The sequence below is a fragment of the Rissa tridactyla genome, chromosome 1 (genome assembly GCF_028500815.1).
Source record: "Rissa tridactyla isolate bRisTri1 chromosome 1, bRisTri1.patW.cur.20221130, whole genome shotgun sequence".
In the NCBI taxonomy this organism is placed as follows: domain Eukaryota; kingdom Metazoa; phylum Chordata; class Aves; order Charadriiformes; family Laridae; genus Rissa; species Rissa tridactyla.
The window spans coordinates 74203464-74230911 of record NC_071466.1 but is presented as its reverse complement, the minus strand read 5'-3'; the positions used below and the strand labels follow the sequence as shown (position 1 = coordinate 74230911).

General features: G+C 41.2%; 4 protein-coding genes across 19 annotated transcripts in view; 1 reads left to right on the top strand and 3 right to left on the bottom strand.

The window, feature by feature from the left end:
- The window catches only part of INPP4A (inositol polyphosphate-4-phosphatase type I A), a 131654-nt gene extending 123038 nt beyond the window's left edge, over window positions 1–8616 (bottom strand). For 6 of the 12 annotated variants that reach the window (XM_054212636.1, XM_054212473.1, XM_054212714.1 and 3 more), the window contains exon 1: window positions 8172–8616. The gene's annotated coding sequence lies outside the window, so the exon portion shown is untranslated. Of the gene's footprint in view, window positions 1–5489; window positions 5643–8171 lie in introns of those variants that run through there. The other 6 variants (XM_054211700.1, XM_054211866.1, XM_054212302.1 and 3 more) reach the window with 6 other exon arrangements.
- A 3376-nt stretch (window positions 8617–11992) lies between these two features.
- Window positions 11993–15577, bottom strand: LOC128914945 (cytochrome c oxidase assembly factor 5). The gene is made up of 3 exons (XM_054214712.1): window positions 15444–15577; window positions 14513–14596; window positions 11993–12296 (listed from the first exon to the last, which is right to left on the bottom strand). The coding sequence occupies exons 1-3, from the start codon at window positions 15543–15545 to the stop codon at window positions 12255–12257; spliced, it is 228 nt and encodes a 75-aa protein (XP_054070687.1). The 5' UTR covers window positions 15546–15577; the 3' UTR covers window positions 11993–12254.
- A 94-nt stretch (window positions 15578–15671) lies between these two features.
- UNC50 (unc-50 inner nuclear membrane RNA binding protein) lies at window positions 15672–20528 on the top strand. Of its 2 annotated transcripts, none has more exons than XM_054214163.1 (6): window positions 15672–15788; window positions 16300–16583; window positions 17471–17591; window positions 19361–19500; window positions 19578–19679; window positions 20219–20528. In XM_054214163.1, exons 2-6 carry the CDS (start codon window positions 16304–16306, stop codon window positions 20353–20355), a joined length of 780 nt encoding a protein of 259 aa, XP_054070138.1. In that variant the 5' UTR covers window positions 15672–15788; window positions 16300–16303; the 3' UTR covers window positions 20356–20528. The 2 variants fall into 2 exon arrangements, with proteins under 2 accessions (XP_054070138.1, XP_054070225.1); XM_054214250.1 differs by lacking the exon at window positions 15672–15788 and adding an exon at window positions 15920–16181.
- Window positions 20442–27448, bottom strand: part of MGAT4A (alpha-1,3-mannosyl-glycoprotein 4-beta-N-acetylglucosaminyltransferase A) — a 75673-nt gene continuing 68666 nt past the window's right edge. For all 4 annotated transcript variants that reach the window (XM_054213546.1, XM_054213636.1, XM_054213718.1 and 1 more), the window contains 2 exons: window positions 26373–26485; window positions 20442–26204 (listed from right to left, as the gene is read on the bottom strand). In XM_054213546.1, coding sequence (XP_054069521.1) covers window positions 26178–26204; window positions 26373–26485 — 140 coding nt within the window. In that variant the 3' untranslated portion in view covers window positions 20442–26177. The remainder of the gene's footprint in view (window positions 26205–26372; window positions 26486–27448) is intronic.

The window sequence follows — 27448 nt, the reverse complement described above, 5'->3', positions numbered from 1 at the left end:
AAGAGCTGGAAAAAGAACAGAAGAATCTCCAAACAGGCAAGTATTTTTAAGACACCTTACACAAAGCCATTTAATTATGAAGTCTTATTATAACTCTCAAAGATTGGTCAATTATTGACAAATTCTTCTAAAGCCTGAATCCAAGCTTCAGACTGCCAAGGGTTAAGGCTTGAAACAAACACAAACCGGAATTATAGGAAGATCTGATGCCTAACCCTAGCAGTAAGCCCAGCACTGCACTTTCCCCAACACAATAGATTTAACAACGGAGAATGACTGGAAGAACAAATTCTCAGCAAGTCTACTGTCCTCTGTGCCTTGACTGTTAGCCATAATTTCTACCTTAGAGAACGTCCTACTCATTGCAAGGAGAAATTTCAGGCATCAAATTCTTTCTAAGCACAATTCAATTTGCTTGTACATGCTTCTGTAGCTGGAAGGAAGTTACAGAAAACTCAGTGATATGGCAGGCTACTGCCAGGTAAAGATTTTCAAGCACAGAGTTAGTCTGACTAGTCAGCCTTGTAAAAAAGGAAGGAACTGAGCATGTGCAGAGGCACTCACAGGCAGTGGCTGTATTTGTAGAATTCTGTACAATTTGCTACACTGCAGGAAGGATACCTTACCTATAAACTGCCCCAAGGAACTGAGGTGCACTGTTTCCAAAGATCTGCAACATCTGTACATATACGCTTCATATAACTAGCCATATGGTGGAAAGAATAATTATTCTTATAAAAGTTTAGATGGGTGATAAAACATATTATTTTCTTGAGCAAGACAAAAATAGCCATGCTTGTGAGAGCAGACGAGCCCAACTTCTTTAAAGCATCTTATCTAGCAATGGGAGTTAGCAGCACGCAAAACCTGTAGCAGGCCTTTTTCTGCAGGTTCTCATTTGGTGTGGCACAGCCCCACTCACTTCCCATATGCTCAGGTTCAGGATGCATCTGCTAGGGAAGCCCAGCTCTAAAGCCTAGCCCATGCTTCTGCATTCTCCCCAAGCACACCCCAGCTGGAGCTACAGGTTCAGAACTCCTCCAGTTTTTTACAGAAGCTACAACTTTAAAGTGCTCCACTGGCAAATGCTATGAAATACAGATCAGAAACACACTGGATGCATTTTCCATCACTCTCTCTCTCCTCTTTCCTGTATAAGCCATCTACTCTCTCATCCTCCCCACTCTTTTCCGTTCACTTTCCCCTTTCTATATTCACACTTCTTTTCTCCCATGCTACTCCCTTTCACCGCGCTCAGTTATTTCCTCCACAAAATCTGTACTGTCTGCAACAAACTGGAAGAACAGAGCTGTATTTAGACAGCAACATCTCTCACACAACAGGCTTCTCTGTTAGCATGGCAGAGCAGTAGGCCACAAAAAAAATACAAGCTTTCGTGAGAAATACAAGAACATAGAAGGGGTTACACTCTCACGAGTTGGCCAGGTCTAGAATGTCAATGTCTTCTTCAAAATATCTTGCTGATTTCATACAAGGTCTTAGCAATATGTCACTGCTGTATGCAATGAGTACTTTCAGTGAATACAAACATGTATTCACAAACCTCAGCCACAGACAAATCCTTGGTCAAATATTATAAGCTGCACAGAAAGTCTCCACCTAAGATCAAGATCTCAAGTTGCCTGGAGATTAGGGGGAAACTACAATACTCTCTTGTATTTCATCAAGATGGTTTTAGTTAAGTTAGGATATACCTTACTTATATCTTCCCTATTTACTATTTATTGCATGTTTGGTAAAAATATAATAAATTCAAGAAGTTCACACTCTGTGGAAGTATAAATGGCCAGGGACAGCCTTCTTGCTGAGTGAATACACTTTATTGCAGCTTTCAAATGTTTTTTTTTTTCAAGTGCTAACATATTTCTGCAGAGCTGGCACCTCCCTTTCCCCTGCAAGAGGCAGAAAGAAAAGTGGCTGGCTCAACGGGCTGACAGAAGCAGGAGCACAATGTCCATCTGTGCTGGCTGATGCAACGTCATTAACCCCAGTTTCTGAAACTGGGAAAATACAGCAGTAACTGCCAGGGAAGTCTGGGAAGTTTGCCTTCCATTATCGTGTGCCATACAAACCACAAAAGCCAGCTATGACCCTACCACTTCCCTGTGCAGCCAAGACACACACCCTCTGCTCAGTCATGTCCTTAATTTACAAATGTTTCTGTTATTTTCCTTACTTCAGCTGCTCCACACTTCATTCTCAGCCTGCTTTGCCCTGATTGTTCTTTGGTTTTGCCTCGCACGCTGCCAATCTGTGGCGACACTTCCCTTACAGTAAGCAGACCTCTACAGAGAACAGAACATGGGAAGCAAAGGAAGAAGAGCAGTGGCAATGGGAAGTTGCTGTGAAGCAGGAAAGGGAAAATCATCCTTCTATCCGAAAGTCAGGAGAATCAACTTCATCTGTAGTAAATAGCTTATCATATTAGGTTAAGCAGCAATGGGTGTGATTTAAACACATTTAAGGCTATGCCTATCTGCCTGACTGATGTGGGTGAGGTAGATACACCCCAAAGCTTTCTTCTTCCAAGTTCAACAACATTTTCCAACAACATTTCTGCAAAGGATGTCTGTTTGAGATTTAGGTAGGTAATCCAACAATAGAGAGGAAATTCAGTCTGTCAGAAAAGAAACAGGAAGAGAAGTGACAAGCAGAAGCAAAGAGTGCGTAAAATAGAGCTCTGAGCTGTGCTGCCTGCGTTATTTGATCGCCTACCTCTCTTCAAGGACAACAGGTAGAGGTTTCAAACTTCACCTCCAACCAAGACAATTGCTCTCCACAGCTAGGCAAGAAATGGGGAAGTTTTTCCAACAAAGTAATCTACAAAGGGGGTCCGAGAGATATTCTTATATTCTAAAGGTGCATCTTATGTACTAGCAACAAGGTAATTAAAATTTGCTGTTACAAAGTACACACCAGAAGCCTGCATTAAATCTTTACAAGGAAACAAGAACCGAAAGGGGATTCTTTGCCTTCTTATTTTCCTTCCTAATTCCAGTACAACAATACAGAGATTAAGGAGCCCAGATCATACAGGAAACAGAGCAGCCACTCCTCCTAGCAGTCATTTCACTCCTAAGGAAGAACTTCTTCCATTTAATACAGCACCTGTGCAACCAGACTGGACTTGAACAGGTCTAAGAGACGGCTGAGGACGTCCAACCTTCAATATATCCGAGATCTTAAGACTGAAAATTCTACTGCCCTAGTAGGGGTATAGCCTTCTGTCTCATCTGACAGCAAGGGAGACAGAAGTAAATAAGTTTCTGCAGAGGAGTGATCACTGTCTTCAGTAACGGAGCCAAACGCCCTCTGAAAATCACGTGCCTCCTTCACCACACTTTGTCAGGGTTCTTTGTTTCTCCATGGGTTCCTACAAGTTACCACCCACTATAGATTAAGTTAAAATTAGCTCATTAAAAATAAATTAAATCACAGGCAAAGTTGTCATGTATCAAGAAAAATATATACAGCCTAGATACGGATACTTGAAAGCAGGACTGAAATCATGATTTGGTACTGACAGCAGGGAGCAGTGAATAAAAGAGGTCACATCCACGTCAAAGTTTGGAAAGTGCCAGAACTTCTAAATTTAAGAACACTGAAATTCAAGTTCTTGCCAAAAATACATATATCCCCCCCCTTTAATTTGCTCCCACCTAACATTCGCATTGAGAGTCACAGAGACTTGTGAAAAAATTGGCAAGATATTGCATTCTCTGAGTTCCTAGAAGCAAGGTAGCCCATTGAATTAAAATCATCAGAAGCAGGAAAAACCTTAATAAGGTTTTAACTTAAAAGCTTTTGAAAAAGAGCATTAGCAAACTGTGCTTCCTCACGGGGAAACAAATAATCTTGTTTCCAGGACAACAGGGTTCTGCTACCTCATCTCCCTTGCTTTAGAGTTTGAGGGCATGCAAACACACAAGAGCCTCTGCTCCTGTTACTTAAAAAGTAACCCAGCAAGACCTTCTCAGCTAGCTCTCTATTGCCAACACAGCCAACCTCAATACTAGAGACTTCTGCAGAAGTATATTGGCCTGCAGATGGAGAGCTACTGTCAACACAGTGCCTGACTGCCCAGGCAAAAGCCTCTCTACCGTCTATGCAGCACATGCAGTCCATGCTGACCAGTATATATTGACTTTGCTCATTGTATGGGGGTAAATGTATGCCACTGGGACAAAGCTACAAGTTCATTCTTGCACTGCTCCATCAAAGCCACGTGAAACAGATGATGGTGCATCAGTACTGCAAAGGCAGTGCAAAGACAGTCCTACTGTATTTTACAACCATATTCCAGCTTAATAAATGGGCAAAAATCTGAAATATGCACCAAACTAAACATACAATCTGTTTCCTTTTAAGGCTTCTCTACATGGGAAAGGAATCGTAAAAGCTGGTCTGTAATAAATTAACGGAGGTTAAACGTTCTTAAACATCCTATCACTTTCCACAGGGCACTCTGCTCGCAAAGCTCTGCTCTTCAATCCCTATTCCCCAAACGATGGCATCGCTGCCGAAAAAGCGGAGCTCACTGAGGAGCACGGGTGCACCATGCATCATCAGACAGCAACCACGAGCAGACCCACCGATCTTCACTTTTTCACACTTCTGCTAGCAACCCTGAAGGGACAATCCCACATCAGGACGTGGCCTGCTGCCCACACAAGTGTTTCCATGACTCTTTTTGAGCACGAAAGCATGCAGGTGCAGAGGGTGCAGCGCTACTTATGGCCCCAACCACAAGACCTCACCCCGGGGTCACCCCACGACCGCAACCATGAACACGGCAGCTCACTAAATTTCTCAGGGCCGCGGGGCCTGCCAGCCTCCTCGCTGCTTGACAAACCCACGCCGCAGCACAAAGCCATAAAAGAAGGTCCAGGCTAATACCAAAAAGCATGGATCTCATAAAAATACCTGGAAACAGGAACGCGAAGGAGCTTTCAGCCACCCACTGAAATAATAAATTAAAAGCAACACCATCGGGTTTTTTTGATGGCTCGCTCTTGCATCTCTTCCCGAGTCAGCTGTTTATACGCCCTTATTTACACGCGGCACAGCTCACGGACGCTCAGGACGAACCTCAATAACAGATAAATGCGTAACAACGTACCCAATAACGCCGCCAAACGCAGCACCGCGCTGCGGATGACAACAACGGAGCCCGAAACCGCGCCGCGGCACGAAGCAAACCCGGCTGCCGGGGCCTCCTTCCCCCTCGCAAGATGGGGGCTCGGCGGTGCGCGGCCCGGGACGGGGCGCTCTCCGCGGCGACGGCTGGCGAGGAGGCACCCCTCACGGCCCCCCCCACCCCTCAACGGCCGCCCCCCCGCGCGCGCTGCTACCACTCCAACCGCTCTAACGGCCGCCCCCCGCGCGCGCCCTGCCACCGGTCCTGCGGCGGAGCCCCGCGCCGTCCCCCGCCCCGCAGCTGTCAGCGGCGCCTCCCGCCTTAGCCATACCAGAGCCGGCAGCGCACCTTCTCCCTCCCGAGCGCGGCAGGGCTGCTCTCCCCGGTGCCCGGCAGGCTCCCCTCGCTTTACCTCCGCAGCCCCGGGCACCGCCCCGCGGCAGCCGCCGGCGCCGCACCCTCAGCGGCTCCGGCGGCCCCGCCCCGCCGCTGGGCTCGGCCCCCCGCCGCCGGTGGGCCCCGCTGCTCCGTGCCACGGGAGGCGGGCGGGGTACGGCACGTAACGGGGACGTAAGGCGCAGGCACAGCAAGACTGGCATCGCCCTCCCGCCAGCGCTGAAATAAACCGGCTTTCAATAAGCCTCCGGTTACCCGAGGCTCGCCTTCCGGCCTTCCCGGCGAGCCAGCTGCCTGCTCTTTCGTGCTTTGTCATCTCCCGCTCCAAAGGACGCAAAAAATATAGAAACAGGGATGCTCTTGTGTCATCATCTGCAGACAGGAATTAGGGATTTCAAGAAAGCAAGCGTCACAGGTCTGAGAAGTTCCCGCATGGCAGCTATGAAGCTTGGGCCAAATAATTTGAGATAATAATCAAGATTGCTTCTTTCCTAAGAAAAACGTCAGCGTGTTTCCTCCATTCCTCCTTATTCATAGTCCACACCTGAATTTGCTTGATAAACTGGCTCAACCAGCTACATTTGTTGAAACTGCTGTACAGGTGGAGTCTGGGCTCCATTTCTTAACCGATTTCTATACGTATCAATGCTATCAATGAGGGATTTAACTTTAGCTTAACTTTAACCAAGCAGCATTAAGTGTAATTCGAAAGAATGCAAGAAGAGGTCCCAGGCCAGCTCTGGCTCATTCTATTATTTTTACAGGGTGCACAAATGCCAAGGAACAGACAGGTTACTTGCAAGCCCCCCCTGAGAATTCCCAGGAGGTTTGCGAGGGGCTCCTGCACGCAGGGAAGATGCTGAAGGGGGGAATTAGTGAGACACGCACAGACACACTTGTCTGGATGCCTCCAGCCAACTGCGTATGATCTGCAGAGGACTGCTGCCAACTACCAGTTGAGTCAGTCCCAACACCACTCTAGTGTAAGAATTTTAATTTGCCTGTTGCAGTTCGCTGGTGCTGGAAGTTGCCAGCTCAAGTCTTCAATTTGATCTGAATTTGGATGGAGAAGCCAACTGGTACAGCCTGAATTTCTCATTTTTCTTTCCACCTGTCAGTGGTGAAATTCCATTTTTAGCTGTGTAACAGGACTGATCCAAGTATTTCTGTTTAAAAAAGAAATAATCAGACAGAACTTACAGAGGAGAGTTTTGGTTTTTTTTCAATAGTCAGACGTGATTTTTAACATTTGTCTTTGGTCATAGTTTGGCACAAAGCTAATGTACCATGCCATGTTTTTAAACAAAAGGAAGACTGAAAATTGGAGTTGCTCTGCATATCATGCAAGTTTAAAGCCACCCTCTCATAAAAATATTAAATATACTTGGCCACAACAGGCTAGAAAGCAAGTAGACACTGTCACTAAGCACCCTTCAATTTAAGTACAGAATTCAACGGGGCTAAGAAACACAGAACACTGCAGTTTATTTCTAGCTGATGATAATTTTAGTCACCAACCATAATATGACCTTTTAAAACCAGTAGGCTTGGACAACTCCCCACCTGAGATCCTGGTTGAACCGTGTCACTTAGCATCAGTAAATCGAAATAGCACTAAACCCCAACAGACCAGAAGGGCGCTTGTGTTGCACCAGCACTGAGGAGGGACACAGAGAACAACCAGGTCACTTACAGGCAGAGCAGTCTGAGTCATCCAGGAAAAAAATTTAAAAAAAAAAAAAAAAAAAAAAAAAAAAGAGAAAACCTGATGGGATAGGAGCAGATAGGGTAGGCAGGTCTTTCACTTTCCTCATTTTTTGGTAAGATCACAGATTTGTTTGATTAAGAAAATCTAAGTAACGAACCTCAAAAACTAATTGTCAGAGGGGAGTTGTATTTGAGCAGAGGTACTTGGAAAGCTGCCCTGGGACCATTACCAGGTTTAAGACTACTCAACATTTTCCTCAGAGATGTGGAAGCATACAGAAATTCACTGCTGATTATACTTATAGACAACACAAAAGCTGGCACTATGGAAAACAAAAGAACTGGGCCATCACCTAAGATTTCTGGAACAGCTGAAAAAGCATAGTGCTCAGATTTTTATTTTTTTATTTTTATAATCAAATCTCAGGTTATACATCCAGGAAAAGAATACAAAGCTGAACACTGAACACTGGGAAAAGAGCAGACTGAAAAAGAGCAGACTGAAAAACTTTCTCTAGCATAAAAACTTAACCTTCACAGGAGGTCAGACTAAATGAAGGGTGTTAAACTCTCTTACCTTAATTGCCAATATAAAGCAGGAAGACAGGGACACTTCACTGGATGTCCAGTCTCAGCTGATAAAGGGCTTACATAGTCTCTGTCTTTACATTGAGCAATGCAAAATTTTAGAATACTGATAGTCAGTTTCTGTCTACCCTTATCCTCCCCAGTATCCAAAGACCTCAAAACTTCCACCACCAAAAAAGCCTTTAAAAATTCCTACCATAAATTGATAGAAAAATTCTATATTCCTCATTCTTCATGATAATGAGGGACAACACAATACAATTTTACAATAGCACGTTTTATCATTGGAACTTATGAATTACAAACCAATTTCTATACTCACCATTTTTTACCTAGCTCCTTTTAAAGTAATAGTAGCAATATTGTAAAAATAGTTCTGAATATCTTGTTGTAAGTCAGAGATTCATTTGTATCATTTCCTCTGATACTAAGAATCTTTAAGAAACGATACATTTCCATTTCACTGCAGCTCATTAGTACCTATATGCAAAGAAAGAATATGGCACATGAAAGCTTTCATCAGGACAAACGAATGTCAGCTTGATATGTAAAAATAATTTCAATGTTTATCTACTAAACCACGTTATTATCTGAAATACATCACCTGCTACAGATATCATTAAGCAGCTATTAAAATGCTAATCTTGTTGCTGCTTCTTCTTTCAATGTTTACGGACATTATTAATCAACCTACTGTAAATTCTGAAAACAAAACATAGTCCACTTCAGGAAGCTGCTCTCTATGTTTACAGAATTTTCTTCCTACAGCCAGTCAATCAAGTCATCATGTAATGTACTCTTTCCAGCAATAACTGGTTAATAATCTTCTGAAGATATCCCCAGCAAAACCATACCAGAGACAAACAATTCAGCATGCACATTCAGGAAAAGAAAAAGGAGAAAGGATCTTAGGGTTTCTGGTTATTATTCTGTCAGTTACACTTTACAATAGAAATTAAACTCTGTCGTGCTCTTCAGCTTTAGACAATGAGATACATTTAGAATAAATACACATACTCTAAATGACCAGATATCAAGTGCTAAGGCAGCACGAGTACTTGTGAAATTCATCATGTCAACAAAGCTGCTACAGTTCTGTATTTCCAAGTTTTCCAACCAAAGGCTTAAACAACAGACACTGCTTACCACCTACATTCTGTGGTTGCATTTTTAGAAGATGATTTCACTTAGTGCTCTTCTTATGAGTAGGTGTCAGTCTACTTTGTTCTAGGCTTCCACTGAAATAATAATATTATTTTAAAAGTTTGCTTTGAAAAGAAGCATATCATCCAACCTGCTACTCCCCAGAAACTTGAAAGTGAAGAGAGAATACACAACCAATTTCTTATGCCAAACAGCAAATAATGACGCTCTTTGTAATACAAATGCACACATTCTGGAAGCAAAAAGCTTTCAGAAGTGTTTTGGGTTTTTTCCTCTCTTTTTTAAAGATGCTTGTCTTTCCATTTAAGAGGCATAACTTAAACAATAAGTGCAGGCATACTTGTTAAACACCAACCCCTTTCTCTCATTTTTCAATACATGTACACAACGGCCTTCATTAAACAGATTCTGCTTAAACAATATGCCTAGCACTTCATCCTAACTTGAAAGAACAGAGTTAATGACCTAAAGAATTTTCAAACCAGAGTAAATGACCATGGCCTATTTTAATCATAATAAACATGTGAGTCGTTCTGCAATATGTGTTCACAGCTATGTAAATACAAACATGCTTGCAGGATTGGACCACAGAGAGAACACGTTAATTGGAGAAACTAGATGTAGTAACACAGACAGGTCCTAACACTGATGGAGCCACAGTCTGCGACCTGAATCTCGACAGCATTCAGCACCCTTTGACTCTGCCACCATGTAAAACAAATGGGAGAAATTAGAGCAGCAGTGAAAGGTTTTTGCAAATTGTGTCCTGTACTTATTCAATACAAATTATTAACACTGCATATATTTGTGATTCTAAAAACAGTAAAAGCCTTTTGGTGCCATTTCATTTTTGGCCTCAGCAGGCCTCAGGAATATTTGAATATTCACAGATTCAAATACATTACATGTTCAGTCTTGCAAAATCTACCATAGACTAGAAATACGTATTTTTTAATAAAATCCAGTGGTGTAGCACCAGGCATGAGACTTAAAAATACCAATATATTCAAATAAAAACATTTTGTATATTAGGAAAAAAGCTGACATCATATACACAAGTTTATAGTGCTTAGGGCTTTCTATTAATGAAACAAATTATTTTTCACACAAGAAACATCAGTGGCTCTCAAGTAGGACAATGCTCAAAGTCCCAAGGCAATTATATAATAAATCATTTTTAGACTGAGTATTATGTTATGCAATACTGGAATTGAACAATGATAGTTTCTCGAGCAAGTCAGTATTTTGATACATATTATATGTATTTTTATACTGTCCTAGATAGCTTAGTGAACCACTAGGAATTTTTGACACTAAAATTCTATCAGATCAAGTAATACAGGTATTTTATTAAATTAATTATTAAAACCTTGGATATCCAATAGCAAACACTGCATTTAATTTTAACACTTGATCTCCACTGGATCAAGCCAGTTACTAAAAATAGTTCTAACTGGTTATCTGTCTATGATATGTCATCTATCTGCTCCTTTCCAAAAGCAGTTCCTGCAGCGCCATTAGGTGAGGCTTAGTGATTACGGCTGAGAAAGGAACAGATCACCTGTGTCATCAAGCCTACAGTCCCCTGCGGCAGGGCAGACCATGGGAGAGACCTTGACAACCAAATCCACATACCGTTCCCACTCTTCTCTCTCGCTGACATTTAATTAACTGACAAGTGGCTTCAAATTTATTTTTACTCCCTTTTTAAATTTTTTTTTCCCCATGGAGAAGCCCCGTGAGTATTACTTTGCAATTAGAGTGCTAAGTAAAGAATACTCTTATAGACGTTACATCAATTTATCATTTTGTTACACGTAAAGACATAATATGGTAACTAGGCTGTGGAAAACAAAGGATATTTACAGCACTTGAACAGATGAACTAGCTTTCACACGATCAACAGAACATGAAAATGTGAAATCGGTGTTGATTTATGATTGCAAAAATAAAATCCTACACATACAAGGAATATAAACATACTTCAACTGGTCACAGAGCAGCTGCTTAAGACAGACAGAATTAAATAATCAACATGCACTCAGTCACTGAAGTCATCAATTTTACCAACAGTAAGTGTTGCATGCATCTGTTCAGACTAAATGTAAATCAGCCACGTGGCTATAAGCGTTAGCCAAGAAAAGCAGTTACTATGACTCTCCCCTCTCACTATTTCCTAATCTTGTTTCTAATAAGCTTGTCTGAAGTTATTTGAATTTCCATATGTAAGAGTTACACTACCATTTATTTCTTAAAGGCTTCAAAAGGCAGATCATCATTCCTCATTTGTACGTATGTTTAGATTATATTTATACACTTGCTGGGAAAATAATGCAGAAAGATCATCCACGGTCATCTCAGAGGAACTTAAATACTGTTGTAAATACTTCTAGAACACAGTAACAGCAGCCATGGTCTCCTCAACTGTTGGCCTGAGGAACCCTCTCTTCCCTCATTCAAAGATATATAATTAGCTACATCTTGGCATACAGCTTTGAAGTCATTGACTAGAATAATGCTACAGTTCCCTTGTACTTGTGACAATACAATGAGAAGACTGAAAGATAAATCAGACACGCTTTAATTTAGAGTAACCAAATTTTAATCTGGTTGTTCAACAAGACTAGATTGTGCTAATAACCATGTACATCAGTCATCATATTAAAAGGAATTTGTAGCAAGAGGAAAGAGATGCCATCCTTGTTTACATGGCAGGCAAAAACATCGCCACTCCTACCTATTAGTGCAGGTTTATTGAGTAATGAACATATTGGGGAGGAAGCAGCTTGCACATACATTTCACAACCTCGATCAACTTGTCATCTCTGAAAACAGCTCTATCCTGAGGTATCCTCTGCGATACCAGCTGAGTGAACACAGCTCCATATCTTGTACTTTTTGTAATAGTAAAACATGATCAGAAGCAGTAAAACCACAAAAGACAACTTCACTTCAAAACAGAATGATAACTTTGGCAGCTTTTTCTGAATTTTACATCTTTTATTTCAAGTGTGTGACAAGTATCCATTTTGGCCAGAACTTGCAGTTTTATGCTTGCCTTCTTTTTAACATTTAAATGCACATCCAGCTCAATCTATCGGAATACTCAGGAGCAGACATCTTCCACGAAAATACTGCATGAAAAGGATGCAGCAGACACAAGCATCTTACTTTATTCTCTGTTTTGCTTAAAGTGCTGATGAACCCTGATTTCCCATGGCTGGGTCTCTTCATGAGGACTTCAGTATCCCTTCCTTCCTCTGAATCTTGCCCTGGTATCCAACTGAAAATTGAAGTCAACATATTAAAACCATAAATTTTGCAAAAGAAATACTTTAGAGTGCTTGTGCTATCTTGGCACTTCGTAACATCAGAAGAAAACACAGAACAAAGCAGAAGTCACTGTAAAGAAAATCAGTGATGTCATAGAATCACAGAATCACAGGGCTGGAATGGACCTCTGGAGATCATCTAGTCCAACCCCCTTGCCAGAGCAGGGTCACCTACAGCAGGCTGCACACGAACGCATCCAGCGCAACCTGCTCTACTGTATGTAACCAAGTCATATAGTTCTTCTAAGGAAACAGACATTGTATTATATTAAATCTCACCCAAATTTAAAATTATGTGATAAGCGTCCTGTGCATTCTGAAATAAACAGCTAGCAACACAAATGACAGAACAGCATAGTGGTATGGCAAGGAACACATAAAAACACAGTAGTGTAAATCTGCTTAGATCTGTTTTTCCAAACTTAACTGACAAGCCGAAGGAGGAAAATTCAGATTGGGTTGAAGTGGGAGTCACTGCAAATGTCAGTGAGGACAGGGATAATTCAAATACAACAAGTGTCTGAAAAAAAAAAATCAGTAAAAACTGACACAATATACAGCTTGTAAAATCTTAAAGTTTCTTCTCGGCAGTTACAAAAAAGCAATTAATGGAAGGCAAAAAATGGCACTAAAGCTGAAATTATAGCTACGGTACAGCACTTACTGAAGTTAAATTGCAAGTTCTTTCCCAGTGCAGCAGAAAAACATACTTTGATCTTGGGAGAATTCTTCTGAATTTAGTCAGTCTTGAAGATGGCAGTTACAGATTGCAATTCAGCCATATTCAGATATTAGATTGAGAAGATATCTTTTACCACCACTAATCAACCCTCTTTCAGGATTCAGAACTGCAGCAGAATTTGTAAAGAGCTAAACTGCAAGATGGCACAGCTTATACAATAACCAAGCAGCTTCCACTTTAAAGCTTGCTCCGACTTTAATATCTGAAGTGTGCTAACGTTTATTCCTCTGAAAGAAAGTAGCATCGAGGTAAAATCCCTAATGATTTTAGCATATTGTAAGTTATATCTGCATTTAGTGTCTAACTTGTTTTTAAATACTCTTTAAGCCTCACCTTTATACTAAGTAGCAAATTTGGCAGAAGGCGATTATTGAAATTTAGAGTTAACACCACAAAAAAAAAAAAAAAGGTCATTCTTCATCTTTAGAATTTGGAGCAGTTAAATAGAATCATACAAGAGCCAGGCCTCTTCCTGCATGAACCTTAGTTCATGAACCTAACAACCTACAGACAGAAATACAGGCCCATCATCTGGAGAAACATATATTGCTACTGCAACATCAAAAAGGTATTTCAAGCATTAAATAGACAGTATTTTTTCCTGTCCCCAGAAGTGATCATTTGCCACTTTATGGATTAATAGTTTGTATAGGAGAGGTATAAAAAGCTGCTACAACTTAAGCAAAAATACAGAACGGAAGAAAAAATTTAGGTCGTTTCAGCTGTATGTTCTTCATTGTGTATCACATTGGCTAAAAATAAAAACGAGCCCTGCACTATTCATGCTTAGAAAGTTTTGATACCATCTTTGCCACATCTTAAATATTTTTAAGCGTTATGGAAACACAAGCAAGATGTTTCTAAACAAGGAACTCATCAAAATTGGGGAAACTTCATCTAACTACATTTTTACAACTGGCTTCTCAGTACCACATTTGATAGCTCTCTATATAAAAAAAACAAAACTATTCTTTGTCATGAATTCAAGTCCTCCAAGAAAACTGCTGAATGCAAGAGCCTCCTTCAACAGTGGAACTCTATTTCAGTAGGACACTTTTCACCTAAATGGTCTTTGTTGATAGACAAAAATTAGCTTGCCAGTATCCTACAACTACCTGATCTACTAATATTGTTTAAACCAAAGCTTTAGCAAAAAAAAAAAAAAAAAAAAAAGGTAAAAGTACCTACTCATTTATCTGTCACATACTAAGCTTAATTCAATTTAAATATGCTTTTTTCCGTCTTGTTCACACTCTAGGACTTTTTCTTCACTAGAACCGTGTACAACATCCACATTTTAAATGGAATTCAAAGGCAAGACCTGTTCTGCTTAATGACACGAGTTTTACTGAATTAAAAGTGGTTTTCTTCTGAAAACAGGGAAAAGGCCAGGCTGTTAGCAGAAAACACACCACAAACACTTACCATCGATCTTTTGCATGCAAAAAATGTCATTTGCAAACTCCTACAGTGTCCTTCCTTCAAGCACTGCTTAGGGCTTTTGTTTTCCTGTTAGATGAAAAATAAAGCATCAAAAACCTAATGGATTCCTGCAGCTTGTCATGGAGACATCAAAATACTTCAGACCAGATTTACTTGGGATTTTGCTATAGTATGCTGACTTATGCTTTCTTACAATCATCAAGTCATAGAATTGTCTAGGTTGGAAGGGACCCTTCAGATCATCTAGTCCAACCATCAGCCTAATTCTGACAAAAACCATCACTAAACCGTATCTCTAAGCGCCACATCTACAAGTCTTTGAAAAAACTCCAGGGATGACAATTCCACCACTTCCCCGGGAAGCTTGTTCTAATGTTTGATAACCCTTTCAGTGAAGAAATTTTTCCTAATACCCAGTCTAAACCTCCCCTGGCACAACTTGAGGCCGTTTCCTCTTGTCCTCTCATTTGTTACTTGGGAGAAGAGGCCGACCCCCACCTCTCTACCACCTCCTTTCAGGTAGTTGCAGAGAGCGACAAGGTCCGCCTCAGCCTCCTTTTCTCCAGGCTAAACAACCCCAGCTGCCTCAGCCACTTAAAACACTAATTAACAGGCTTGAAGGGGATGAAATACCAGCTTCTCTCCCCCGAGGGCCGATTCAAGCCAGCGGGAGGCCGCCGCTCCCCGCCCAGAGCCACACCCCGGCCCCCCGGCCCGAACAGCGGCTCTCCCCCGACAGAAGACGCCCCCGAACACCGGGAAGGGCCGCGGGTATGGCAGGGGCCGCCTCGAGCAGCGGTTTCCCGTTCGCCTAGCCCGCCGAGACCGGGGAGCGGGCCTCGGTTCCCTCAGGGTTTGACCCGGGGGTGGGGCGAGGTCTACAGGACTCTCCCAGGAAGGCGGCAGCGCTCACCTGCAGGACGCAGGGGCTCTCCAGCAGGCACTGCCGCAGGTCCTCCCTCACCCCCCCACAGGCCCGCCCGTCCTCCTCCTTATCCTCGTAGTACTTGGGCATAGCGGCGAGGCCGCCTCTTACGCCTCGCTGCGGCCTACCCAGACACCACCACCCGCGGCTGCCGCCATCTTGGCGCCCCGAGCCCTACCGCCGCTTCCGGCGGGGAGAGGAAGGAAGTGGGGCGGCTCCAGGAAGGAAACCCGAGCGCCTGCGCCGCGGACGTTGCCGGAAGGCTGCGGGCGGGGGTGGCGGCAGTGCCGGGCCCGGGCGAGGCGGGGGTCGCGCCGCGGGCCGGGACAGCAGGTGAGGGCGCGAGCCTAGCCGTTGGTAGGGCGACGACCGTTGAGGGAGGGTGGGAAGGGCGGCGTTCGGCGCTTCCCGCTGAGGCGCGGGTCTCGCTGAGGGGGCGGCGGCTGTTTGTGGAGTGAGGGCGGTGTCGGCGGTGAAGGGGGGGAGGCCGGTAATCCCTCCCCTGGCACCGGGCTGCCCGCTCTGGCCTTTCGCCTCCCGCGAAGCTCGTCGGCCGTTAACGCCTCGAAGCGCTTTTGGAGGCGGGGTGCCGGGAGGGTCCCTGAGGAGATGGAGCCCAGGGCCTGGGGCTGCGCGACGGGCAGTAGAGTTGTCTCCTCCGGGTTCCCTACTTGCCGTCCCTCCAGCGGTCAGCAAAGTGACTGCCGGGCCATGGTGGACTCGCCTGTAAGTATCATGGTTTATAGTTTTTGTAACTTCGCTATTGCAGGCGTGGCCTGCGTTGCGTGATTTTATTCCTCATTACATGCAAAACCAAAGGCATCTCTTGCAATTCCTCCTTTAGCAAAATGCTGCCGACCACTTCAGTTAATTCCCGGAGCCAGGGCAACGGTGTGCTGAGCCCCAGAGATGCTGCGAGGCACACAGCTGGGGCAAAACGCTACAAGTACCTGCGGAGGCTCTTCCACTTCCGACAGATGGACTTTGAGTTTGCTCTTTGGCAGATGCTTTACCTGTTTACTTCACCACAGAGGGTTTATAGGAACTTTCACTACAGAAAACAGACGAAGGACCAATGGGCGAGAGATGATCCTGCTTTCTTAGTGCTTCTCAGTATCTGGCTCTGCGGTGAGTGCTGGGGAATAGACAGCGTAAAAGAGAAGGAAGGAAGGTTTAGGGATGAACATTCATGGTCCTTCTAATCACGCACACACAAACACAACCAATCTATATGGATTATCTTTTAATCAAGGTAGAATACAGGAAAATGGCCTAACCTTTTGGAAGTTAAGGTGAGAATTAGAAAACAGAGAAGGCATAACTAATACTACATAGTCCTGAAGTAATCTCTCTATTGCAATTCATTTTGTATTGAGTTTCAAACTATGTGGTTCCTTGTAGTTTTACAGACAGTAATAAAACCCCATGCCACACAGTAATGATTTAGCAAAAAAATACTGAACATTTGGTTTATCTGAGTGTTACAGTTAAACCAAAAAATACTGGTTTTATGATAAAGGCCCTAGTGAGATTCCGTATGTTGCAGAATTACACTATAAACAAAGTGTCTCCTATTTTTAGATCGAATTGAAGACACAGTAAGAAACATTACCCTAGTCGTCTTTAATGTAGCACATTGATGATAGTAATATCAAAACTGTTAATGCTGAAACAAAAATATGTATCACCACACACATGGTTTGGGTTAACAAGGAGCTTTTATAAAACATTAGCATTGTGTGAATTTTTAAAAAATAGTTTAGGTGGAGCAATATCATTTGGTATTTTATCATTAAGCCCAAGTACAGATGAGTGTCCTCCAATCTGTGAAAGGGATTATATTATAAATAAATTGCATTATACCTAGTGTTTGATGGGGAAAAAAAGAGCTGTTGGACTGAAAATTTCATGGAGGAAAAATAATAAGGGAACTGGAGATTTTGTAATGGTATACTGAACAAAACACATTGGTTTCTTTTCCATGGTTAACTTTAATAATCTTTTTCTCCCTCCAGTGTCTACTGTAGGATTTGGATTTGTGCTGGACATGGGTTTTTTTGAAACAATAAAGCTGCTACTTTGGGTTGTATTCATAGACTGCGTAGGCGTCGGTCTCCTGATTGCTACTCTGATGTGGTAAGTAGTGATGTCTGAAACTGAGCTCAGTGTTGCTGTTTGGACATGGATAGTTCTCTGCTGTTTGCAAGATGCTTTGTTCTCTGTTTGGGGCAAAACTATAAAGTATGTATTGACTACAGGTTTTGTGCCGTTGCGGGAATTGTTTCAAAATGTTGCTTTGCTTTTTCTTTACTATTTATTTCCTGCAGAAGATGAATGTTCAAAAAGTCTGTACTATGATGACCATTTCAGCTTGTTTTCTTTCTTCTTGAGCTGGTTAATCTTCAGCAATAACGTCAAATAAAAAACGTGGTGATTAAAAATAAATAAATTAATTCCTTATTTTGGTAGAATAGCTTAAGTAAAATAAGGCTGAGGATGATGATGTTTAAGTAAGTAGGGCAATATACAATTGGCCCATGCTTCTTGCTGAAGATTGTAGCTATTTCCACTACAAGCAATGTCTGTTCCATTTCATGCATGTTGCCTTTGTTGCTTTGGTGGTAGTCACTGACAGTTTTATCCTGTAATGTCCAGGGACTTAAGGAAGGGGAGAGGCAGCAGTGAGTCACTTTATATATAAGCCAGGCCTCAGCACATTACAGATGTGTCCTGCATCAGCAAGGGAACCATGAAACAACAGGAAGTCACAGTTTCTGCACTGTGGCAAGGAGAGGGCACCAAAGGAAGAATTTTTATTTTACCAAGAACTTAAGGAAGCAAGGGCACTTGGAAGAGTTCTTAATAATCAAGATGACATCTTGATCTGTCATCTACAAAAGAACTGTAGCTGAAGGGTCCATCTGACTTGCTCCTGTCTGGGGCAGCAACCTATAAATTGCTTGGGGAAGAGCATATAGTAATGCTTCCCCCCATCTTCCAGCAATTTGTGACTCTGGATGCAGTCTCCTGAACCAGAAAGACTTGAGTGACTGTTGGTTTCCCTCTGTCCTTTAGTCAGCAGCTTCCCGCAGGCCTAAACACCAGTCGCCTGGCTCCAGTTTGGTTCCAGTCCCTTGTTCCAGTGCAGGCTCGTCTTTTTTTCAAAAGCTTCCCTGATTCCTAATGAGTTTAAACCCCTTCTTGCATTGTTTCACCTTGCACCCAGGCTCTGCCTCTTTCTGACCCTGCCCTTGGCACAAATAGTAGGTCAGGGGAAGCTACCAAGAAAGCTCTGGTCTCTTAACTTCTTATTTCTGAGCATATATTGACTTCTTGTTCCTCTTCTAAAGGGGAATAATTTTCTGATGTCAGCAGAACTTCAGCCGAAGTTCACAAAGTCTCAAGGCTTGTTCTGCAGTCTGTAACACCAAGCGCTGCGCATTCTGGTAGCGCTTCTTTTCAATGAGAAGAACGGGCTCATCTTAAGAGCGCTGGCCTGCCCTCCTCCTGTCCTTGCAGTGCACCAGTTCTGTGTAAGGTGCGCTGAGCATGTGCAAGCACTTTTCTGAAGTCACCTCCCTGTGTGTACAAACAAAAGTGGCACACTGTCTGAGAATTTGTAACTGCATTGACAAATTGTAGCACCGATCTGTTTTAAAAAAGTTATGTTTCTGCATTACCAGCAGTGTATTTCAGCTGCCCGGCGAATGCAAGGAATGTAATTATAGTTTTAACAGAAATGTTTTAACAGTAGCCTGGTCTGCATAATTCTTGGATATTTTTCTCCCAGATACTTTGTTGGGATAGAGTTAGGACCACATATGGGTTACTGTCTCAAACCAACGTTTTGTCAGTCAGCTTTATAGATTCACATTAACAACATTCTCAAATACCTTTTCATGTAGGTTCATTTCTAATAAGTACTTGGTGAAGCAGCAGAACAGAGACTATGACGTGGAGTGGGGATATGCCTTTGATGTTCATCTGAACGCTTTCTATCCACTTCTAGTCATTTTGCATTTTATCCAGCTGTTTTTCATCAACTGTAAGTAGCATATTTTGTGTTCTCTGCTTCAAAATCATGCTCTTATCAAAACAGCTGAGAGCAGTTGTCTCTTGCAGATGTCATCATATCTGATTCTGTCATTGGGTATTTTGTTGGGAATACATTATGGCTGATTGCAATCGGTTATTATATCTATGTGACATTCCTAGGATACAGTGGTAAGTAACAGCAACTTCTTTTCTCTTCGTTTGACCAAAAAACAAGAGTGTGACTTCAGTCTATTAATTTGATCTTAGTCTATTAATCTGTAAAGCAGAGGCTCAGCTGGGTGTTGAAGTAATTCTTTCTTCATGGTAAAAGAAGTTTGATAGAAACTTACCAATCCATGTTTCCAGCTGGGTGGACATCTCAACCAAGGAATTTATATTGTTCGCCATACCCAGTTCCCTTCTTGTACTAGACCTGTAGCACCACAACTTGTTTTTCTTATTCCTCTGTAAATCTAGGCCAAAATGTCTGCACGGGATAAAAATTCTGTTGTGAGTTTAATGCTGTAGTTTTAGGTGAAACAGTTTCCCCAGGGCATTACCTATACCAGTTAACTCAAGTACTCTTTTGTCTGTGTTAATGGCAGGAGTAGTAGGGCAGAGGTGACCAAGGCTGGCAGAGCTGTACAGTTTTTTTTGCTATTCTAAACGAAGCACCATTTTTGAAGGAGTACTACTTTATACTTGCTTCATTGTTGCTTCTGTTTCAGCGTTGCCCTTTTTGAAGAACACAGCTATTCTTTTGTATCCGTTCGCACTCCTCATCATGCTCTATTTGATCTCATTAGCATGTGGATGGAACTTCACCAAGATGCTTTGTTCCTTTTATAAATACAGAGTGAAATAAAACCAGGACTTCATGTATGTAATGTTTATTTTGTTTTTATCTTAGCTGTCTTGGCAGTAAAGAAAAAGTTAAGAACACTTTGTAAATGGTTGTAAATTTTTCTTTATTGTAGATAACTGTGTAAAAAAGTTTGAAGTGTCCTTTTTTTTTATTAAAATATTTACAACAGTAAACATGTTAGCAATTCTGTTCAAATACTTTTGCAGTACATTCCTAAAAACAAGTTACTTGAACATCTCTGTAGCTTAAATTTAACTGCAACAAGTCTATTTAGCATAACTCTTACTGCAGTATTTTGCACATACTGGCATAAGCTCTACGTTATAAGGGTTTTAAGTGGCACTGAGAAGCAGTTTTATTTAAGAATAATACTGGAATACCTTGCCCTGGGACTGTGTGAAAGTAGGGATCGTTATTGTGTTGCAATGGTAAAGCAACAACTGTCTCTAGATACAGAACTGTCCCCTCCTTTTATGAAAGAACTTGAGAACAGATTTATTTAAATGACTACTTCAAATATACATGGACAACTCTGGCACACAGAAGAAACAGTGATGAAAGGCACAATTAACATGACCCATATCAGGTTTCCAATATAGCAGCAAGTTTTGAAACCCAATCTCTACAAGTTCAGTGGGTATTATTACATCCACTGCTATGAGTGGCAGGTTGATGAACATGGAAGGAAAGTACAAGTTTAAGTTTGGCTATAAGGGTGGGCTGGTGGCAATGCCTGCAGCTGCAAAGTCCACAAGGCAAGAGTATAAACTGATGGTCACAAACAATACCTTCTGGAAAATGAAGATGACAGCTTTCCAAAGCAGAGTGTTCAGTATGAAACATGAGCACTAGGATTCAGTTTCCAAAACAATGCAAGAGTAAACTGCTTACAGTAAGACTTAATATTTCAATACTAGAATTTGATCTCTAAGGAAAAACTATATCTTAAAATACCAAATATGCTGGCAGTGCATCTTACAGTACTGTGTGTTTCAGCCACTGTTAAGGCTTGAAGAGAATCATGTTCCCCTCTCAGCAGACACTGAGCAACGTTCCCCTTTTAACAAGGAAAGCACTGAGCTGCTGATCCATGGGAGGCGAAGGATCCCTGCTCCCACCCTGGCTAACAGCACAAGCTCCCGTCCTGCAGGCAGCTGCAGCCCAACTGTACACCTTTTCCCAAGCAGGAATCCCAGCACCAGTGATCACCCACTTCAGTTCAACAGTAAAAATACTTCATATTTAGTGCCCTGTGGTGCGATACCCTTGAAATCAATGAAGGACTCAGGGCCTGTGTACCTTCCCTTTAAGAGATATCAAAGTTTGTCCTCTTGAAAGAAGGCTTTGCCATTCTCAAAACTAAGCTACTTTAAGTTCTAGCTGCTCAGAGCAGAAATCAGCAAAACCCCTAAGAGACCACTAAGGTCAGAAAAGTGACGCTCTCAAAGCCTAACTCATCAGGTCTGTGTGGGGTGTGTTTTTTACATCAGCTATCAATGCTAGTCTGAAAACACCAGTTGTTTAATAGCTCCTCAGCATCATGCTGGTGATTGTAAAGATGATTTAAAAACATAGGGTTTTTTTCCCTTTTACTACAGTTACTTGCTTTCGCTTTTTCAGAATACATCCTTCCTAGTAAGAACAAATATAGAACCTAGGGTTAATTTATTTCAGGGGAGCAAGGTTTGAAGAGATTTAATTATTTTTTTCCCTCCACAAAACTAAAATAATATTTTCCAAGTTGGAAGCAAACTACAAATTACTACAATACTTCAGTTGGAGCAAATATTTTCAACAAAAAACAGAGATTACTGAAATGGTAATACATACTTGTGAAAAAAATGAACGAAAAAAATCTTACACAGTTGTTCAGTTTTGCCAAGACTAATGGCACTCCAGCCCATTCAAGGAATTGTGTATCACATGGGCAAAGTATAAATTGCTTTGCTCTAAACTGACTCAAGGTATTTAAAAACTGCTTTTGAAACAGCTGGGCAAGCAGTGATATGACAGAAGAGTCCAGTCTTTTATTGGTCCACAAATCATATCTTTATCTGTTTGAATTTTTCTAAGCCATCTTTCAGGTAAGAAAAAAACCAAATGTATCTCTAGGAGTATTTTCTATCAATCCAAATAAATGGTTGAGATGCCTGCAAAAGTGCAAAGCCATGCACAGTGCTTTAGAAACACTCTAAAAAAAATAAAAAGTGCTAATTTGGGATCACATCCTGTTCACATTATTTACAAAAGTTTTCCGTAGGACTACCCACTCAATGAATAAAGCAAGATTATACGGACAGTCTTGTATTTCCTTGGCACAGAGCCCTGATCAGCTCAGAAAAGCCAGTGCTCATATCAGCCGGTCTGTCTGGCATCCAGTATAAGAAGTTACGAATAATTTGCCCAGATAATGAAGGTTTCTGGTAATGCCTCTGGTTTCACAGAAGTTCTCTTTTCTGAAGCTTTAACAACATCAGAAAGAGCTAATAGGATCATAGGATAACGCAGTTTATTTTGAAACACTTTGCATTATTTGATTAAGATTCAGTGGCCTACAGGGGATTTTTAAGGCCACAACAAAAATAACTTGAATTAAATACATGTAGGAAAAAACTCCCCAAATCAGGTAATAGGTTTAAGATGCCAAGAGGAACTTTTGTGGTAATACTGTAACTTACAGCTGAGATGTATAAAAGACACAAGCTCTGGAGTATACCCAGTCATAAACAGTGCTTGAACTAATGACTGTTGAGCCACACAGCCAAAGCAGTCTTATTTCACCATAATTCCAGGACGGAGGCGTGCACCGCTTTGGCCTGACCTGGGGATTGGAATTTGAAAGGTAGAAAGCCCAAAATAGCTGTCTGCAGAGATAATTAAATAGAAAATATTTCTGCTGCTTTTTCTGTATCTCAGCAGAATTTCCAAGCAAATTTGCAGTACTCTCCGATTACTCCAGGTCTGAATTTACCTGAATCTGCAAAATGTAATTTGTATTGATGTGGCACATTTATTTCAAGAGTATATAAATTCAGGAATATCTAAAGTGTTAAAGCAGCCCAAGGTATGTCCAACTCCTGATAGTACAATGTAATAAAAATGCAACAATCTTCATAAAAAAAACCTCACATATTTTACCAAGCACTAGTTAATTTGTTGCCTTTGATAAATTTCATCTCAACATTTTTGAAACTAAATATACCATTAACCAGAGTCCTACAACCAACACAGTAAGGCCCCTATATATTTAGATATATTAGCAATGATTCATTTTAACTACTATGAAACATCAGGAACAGTGATGCTTTGAGAATAAGCATACAGCTTTCTTAAATAACTGGTACCAGTAAACTTTTGAACTCATGGAAAAAGATGAAAGTCACTGTCAGCAAACCTACTTATATTAAGAAACTCCAACATCTAACATATTTCTTCAATCTAAGTTGTAATAAATAGCTACAGTTTAAATTACTCGCATCATTCACTCACAGTGGAGCACGGCAGAGAAGAAAACCTGAATACTTTCTTAGACCTCTGCTAGCTAACGTGTGATAAAAAGCCATTGCATGGCAATTATTTGATGGCATTATAATGTAACGAACTGGGCTGTGACACCACAATAGGCTAGACTCACACAGGATTCTGAGCCTATTCACCCACCTTCCTAAATCTAAGAATAAACTCCATTTATGAGGCCAGTGCTTAGCTTATGCCCACAGTCCCTACGGGCAAGACGAGCTTTCCAAGTAACATTTTATTTATGCTATCTGATGCAAATAGAAAAAATGAGAGGTGGCCTGTCTGGTAGCTTTCTACTTTTCTTCAACTTAGACCAGTCAGTCTAAACAGAAGGTCTTTCTCTGTGTACAAATCTTGGCTTCCCAGCGTCCCCAGACAACACAGCTGAACCAAAATGACTATGGCCTGTAGAAGTGGTTAAGCTCTTAAACTTGAATATTGCTGAACTGTCAAAGCTACAATACCATTTTCCGACAAGGCAGAAGAAAAGACAGGCTGACTCTACATCCCAATGGTGAAGGCTTGCAATGCTGGAGAGTCAAGTTTAGGCTTCTGCTCCTACATGTCATGAAAAAGAAGCCAAATCTATTAGTTGAACTTTCATGCTGGAGACAGGAATTCAAGATCACTGCTCTAGATCAGGGATCCCACAGCAAGTTTTGCACATCTGTGCATTGACCACAAAGATGCTGCGGATAACAGAGAGTTTGCTTCTGCAGAGAAAACCAAGCGAGCTTTTGAGATGTCCGTTCCAGGAGGTCAGTTCACAGCACAGCTGAGAATCCCCAAGCCAGGGTAGATGCCTCCCCTCCAGTGTCAGTCAGGCACTTTGTTCCTGTTAAAGAGAGGAATTTCTGCCTCTCTTCTTCCTGACCATTTCTGACTGGGTAAATGAAGTCTTCCCCTGCCTGTGTCCTTACACATAAGCACCTAAGCAGAAGGACTCTTAAGAGCAGTGTCAGCATTAGTACCGCAACAGTTCCCCTCTGGATCTAATCCAAACTGCTTTCTGTTCCTGACCGAGTTTCTGACTCGTTTAAGATCACTGTTTCCCTTGAAATGAAAAGGCAGGGTACTGACTCGAGGCCAAATTAAGAGTTAGTGCGAGTTACTACACTGATCAATAAAGGAGTCCAACTGAAACCTTGTTCTTGAACAATGGAAGAAAATAAAAATAAACCACAACCACTCACTGTAATGTATCTAAAATAATATCTAAAATAAACTTTTTAAAAGGAGACCTCTGTAGATCAAATGTACCTAATTACTATTAATTCTTTTGATAAAAGGTAACCTCTGTCACTCCAAAGCAAAGCTGGAGAATGATTTTTTTCAGTACAGAAAATGAATTTGTCCAGGCTAGGAAATGTCTACAAAGATTTTTAGAAAGAACTGTTTGGAATTGAAAAAATTCTTCTAAAATGCAATGGATTTAATCTAAAATCACCCCAGATTTAGTTCATAATATGAAACAAGACATTTCAGCATGCTTTTTATGCAGCTACAAACTGTACATAGTAGAATTTCATAGCCCCAAAGAACACTGCTCTTCAGAACTCTGTAATGCCGCTGAACATCATTCAGATTCTGTGTACAAAACCACATAATTTAGAAACTTAATCTAGTTGGGTTTTTTTTAAACATGGCAGTATATTTGAAATATGGTATTAATTTATGTTTGCATCTCCAAAGAAAAATGTAGAAAGATAACTTAAACTAGAGAATTCATAAAAAAAACTATATCAATTTAAAATTTTACTGCATAAAAATATGTACTTTTCAAATTATTTTAATAAATTAAATATCCCTAACATTTTTAATATATATCCCTGACAGTCTATAAAAGAGGGTTCTTGTTATAGAAAATAAACGGAACTCCGAAAGTACCCCCTTCATAAAACATATTTAACAATAATTATATTTTTTTTTTCTTCTTCAAGGAATGTAACAATATGTACAACTTCTCTATATTACTATACTATCAAAATAGTACAGGGTAAGCGTAGCAGGGTTCTGTAACCATAAGATGGTAAAGTCACGTTAAAGTGGAGGACAACTTAAGCCTCAGACGAACGTTATCAGTGTGGAGCATCAGTTTCTGGATGGATCAGATAAGAAGGGGTAAATACAATCTTCCCATCTACAGTAGATTTCACAAGAGGTAGAGTTCAAGTGAAAATGAAAGAAATTTGGAATAAGGTGCATGCTCAGTATTTTCAATTCGTGACTTGCTAAAGATGTCAGAATTTATAGGAAAAGTTTTCAAGGACTCTTTCTTTTTCCTCTAAAGCAGATTTCCATGATCAGTTTGTAATCTTTTTAATATGAATCTGAAATAGAGAATAAAAAAAAAAGTCATATTTTAGAGTATTACATTTCTCAGTAATAAGAGGTAACTGTCTTCAGCATTAGCCAAAATTTTGAGCTTCAACGTACTGACAGAATGAAGAAGTCTCATATTTACTGCTTTTATTTTTACAAGGTGTACCACCTCTCACCTCATTCAGAATTGCCCAAACCGCTGAATTTTGTATCACTGAAAGCCGGAATGATGAAATAGGGTTTAGGCTGGGATCAACTGTTCCTTCAGCTACACCATTTTCAAATTTCCCTGCAAAAGAAGCAAAAGCGTATCTTCAATTAACTCCAACAAACTAAAGTACAAAATCTGCAGCCAGAAAAATGTATCTGTAGCATCGCAATTCACAGGTGAAATCTATCACTGGTGCTTGTAGACTTGACAGGTATCATTCCTGAAACAAAAGACAGCCAGCAATTTTTGATATCAGATTCAGCTTTGCAACAGCAAACAAGATGGGGCATATCATCAGAGCACACTGATCTGAACAGGATTACACGTAAGAATAAAAACTTCGGAACTGTCTAAGGATATGAGCACCTCAAACTCTGGGAAGATTTTGGCACAGGTTTTCAATTAATATCATGGAACCAAACACGAAGGCATTGGCTTATGTGTTTTCAAGGAGGATTAAGGACAAGGGATATAATTTCTGCTTAATGTATTCCTATTTAAAGGATCTTCAATTATATTAGTTAGACTTTACACTTAAAACATGCACAGCAACTGCAATTCATTAAGACAAAAAAAATAAGCCGCTTTCATTATAACAGGAATTCCGAACCTATGTCCCGCAAGCTAAATACAATCCATGAGTAACACTTCTCCTCCTTGGCAACAGGTATCCTGGCACCTTCCCCAACAGCCACTTGAGCTGTGGAAACGCCAATCTCATCCCACGACGAGACCGCTGATTGTCTGTAGAGTGGGTTCAAATCCAGGCCAAGCACGCAGCTCGCGCAGTGGCACTCATGCGGTCACAGGACAGAAGAGGTGATCTTATACAGCCTGGAAATGCCTCTACAATAATCTAGGCCATTGAAGTTGGATGTAGCTGTGCTACAAGTAGGAGTCACACTACATCTTTGTTTAGTACATCAGTCTCGGAAAAGAAATATTGGAAACAATATTAAGGAAGGCTTACAAGGTTACATACCCAGAAATGAATGATCAAAACTCAGATTTTAGGTTCATTTTGGTTTTACCAAAAAATGT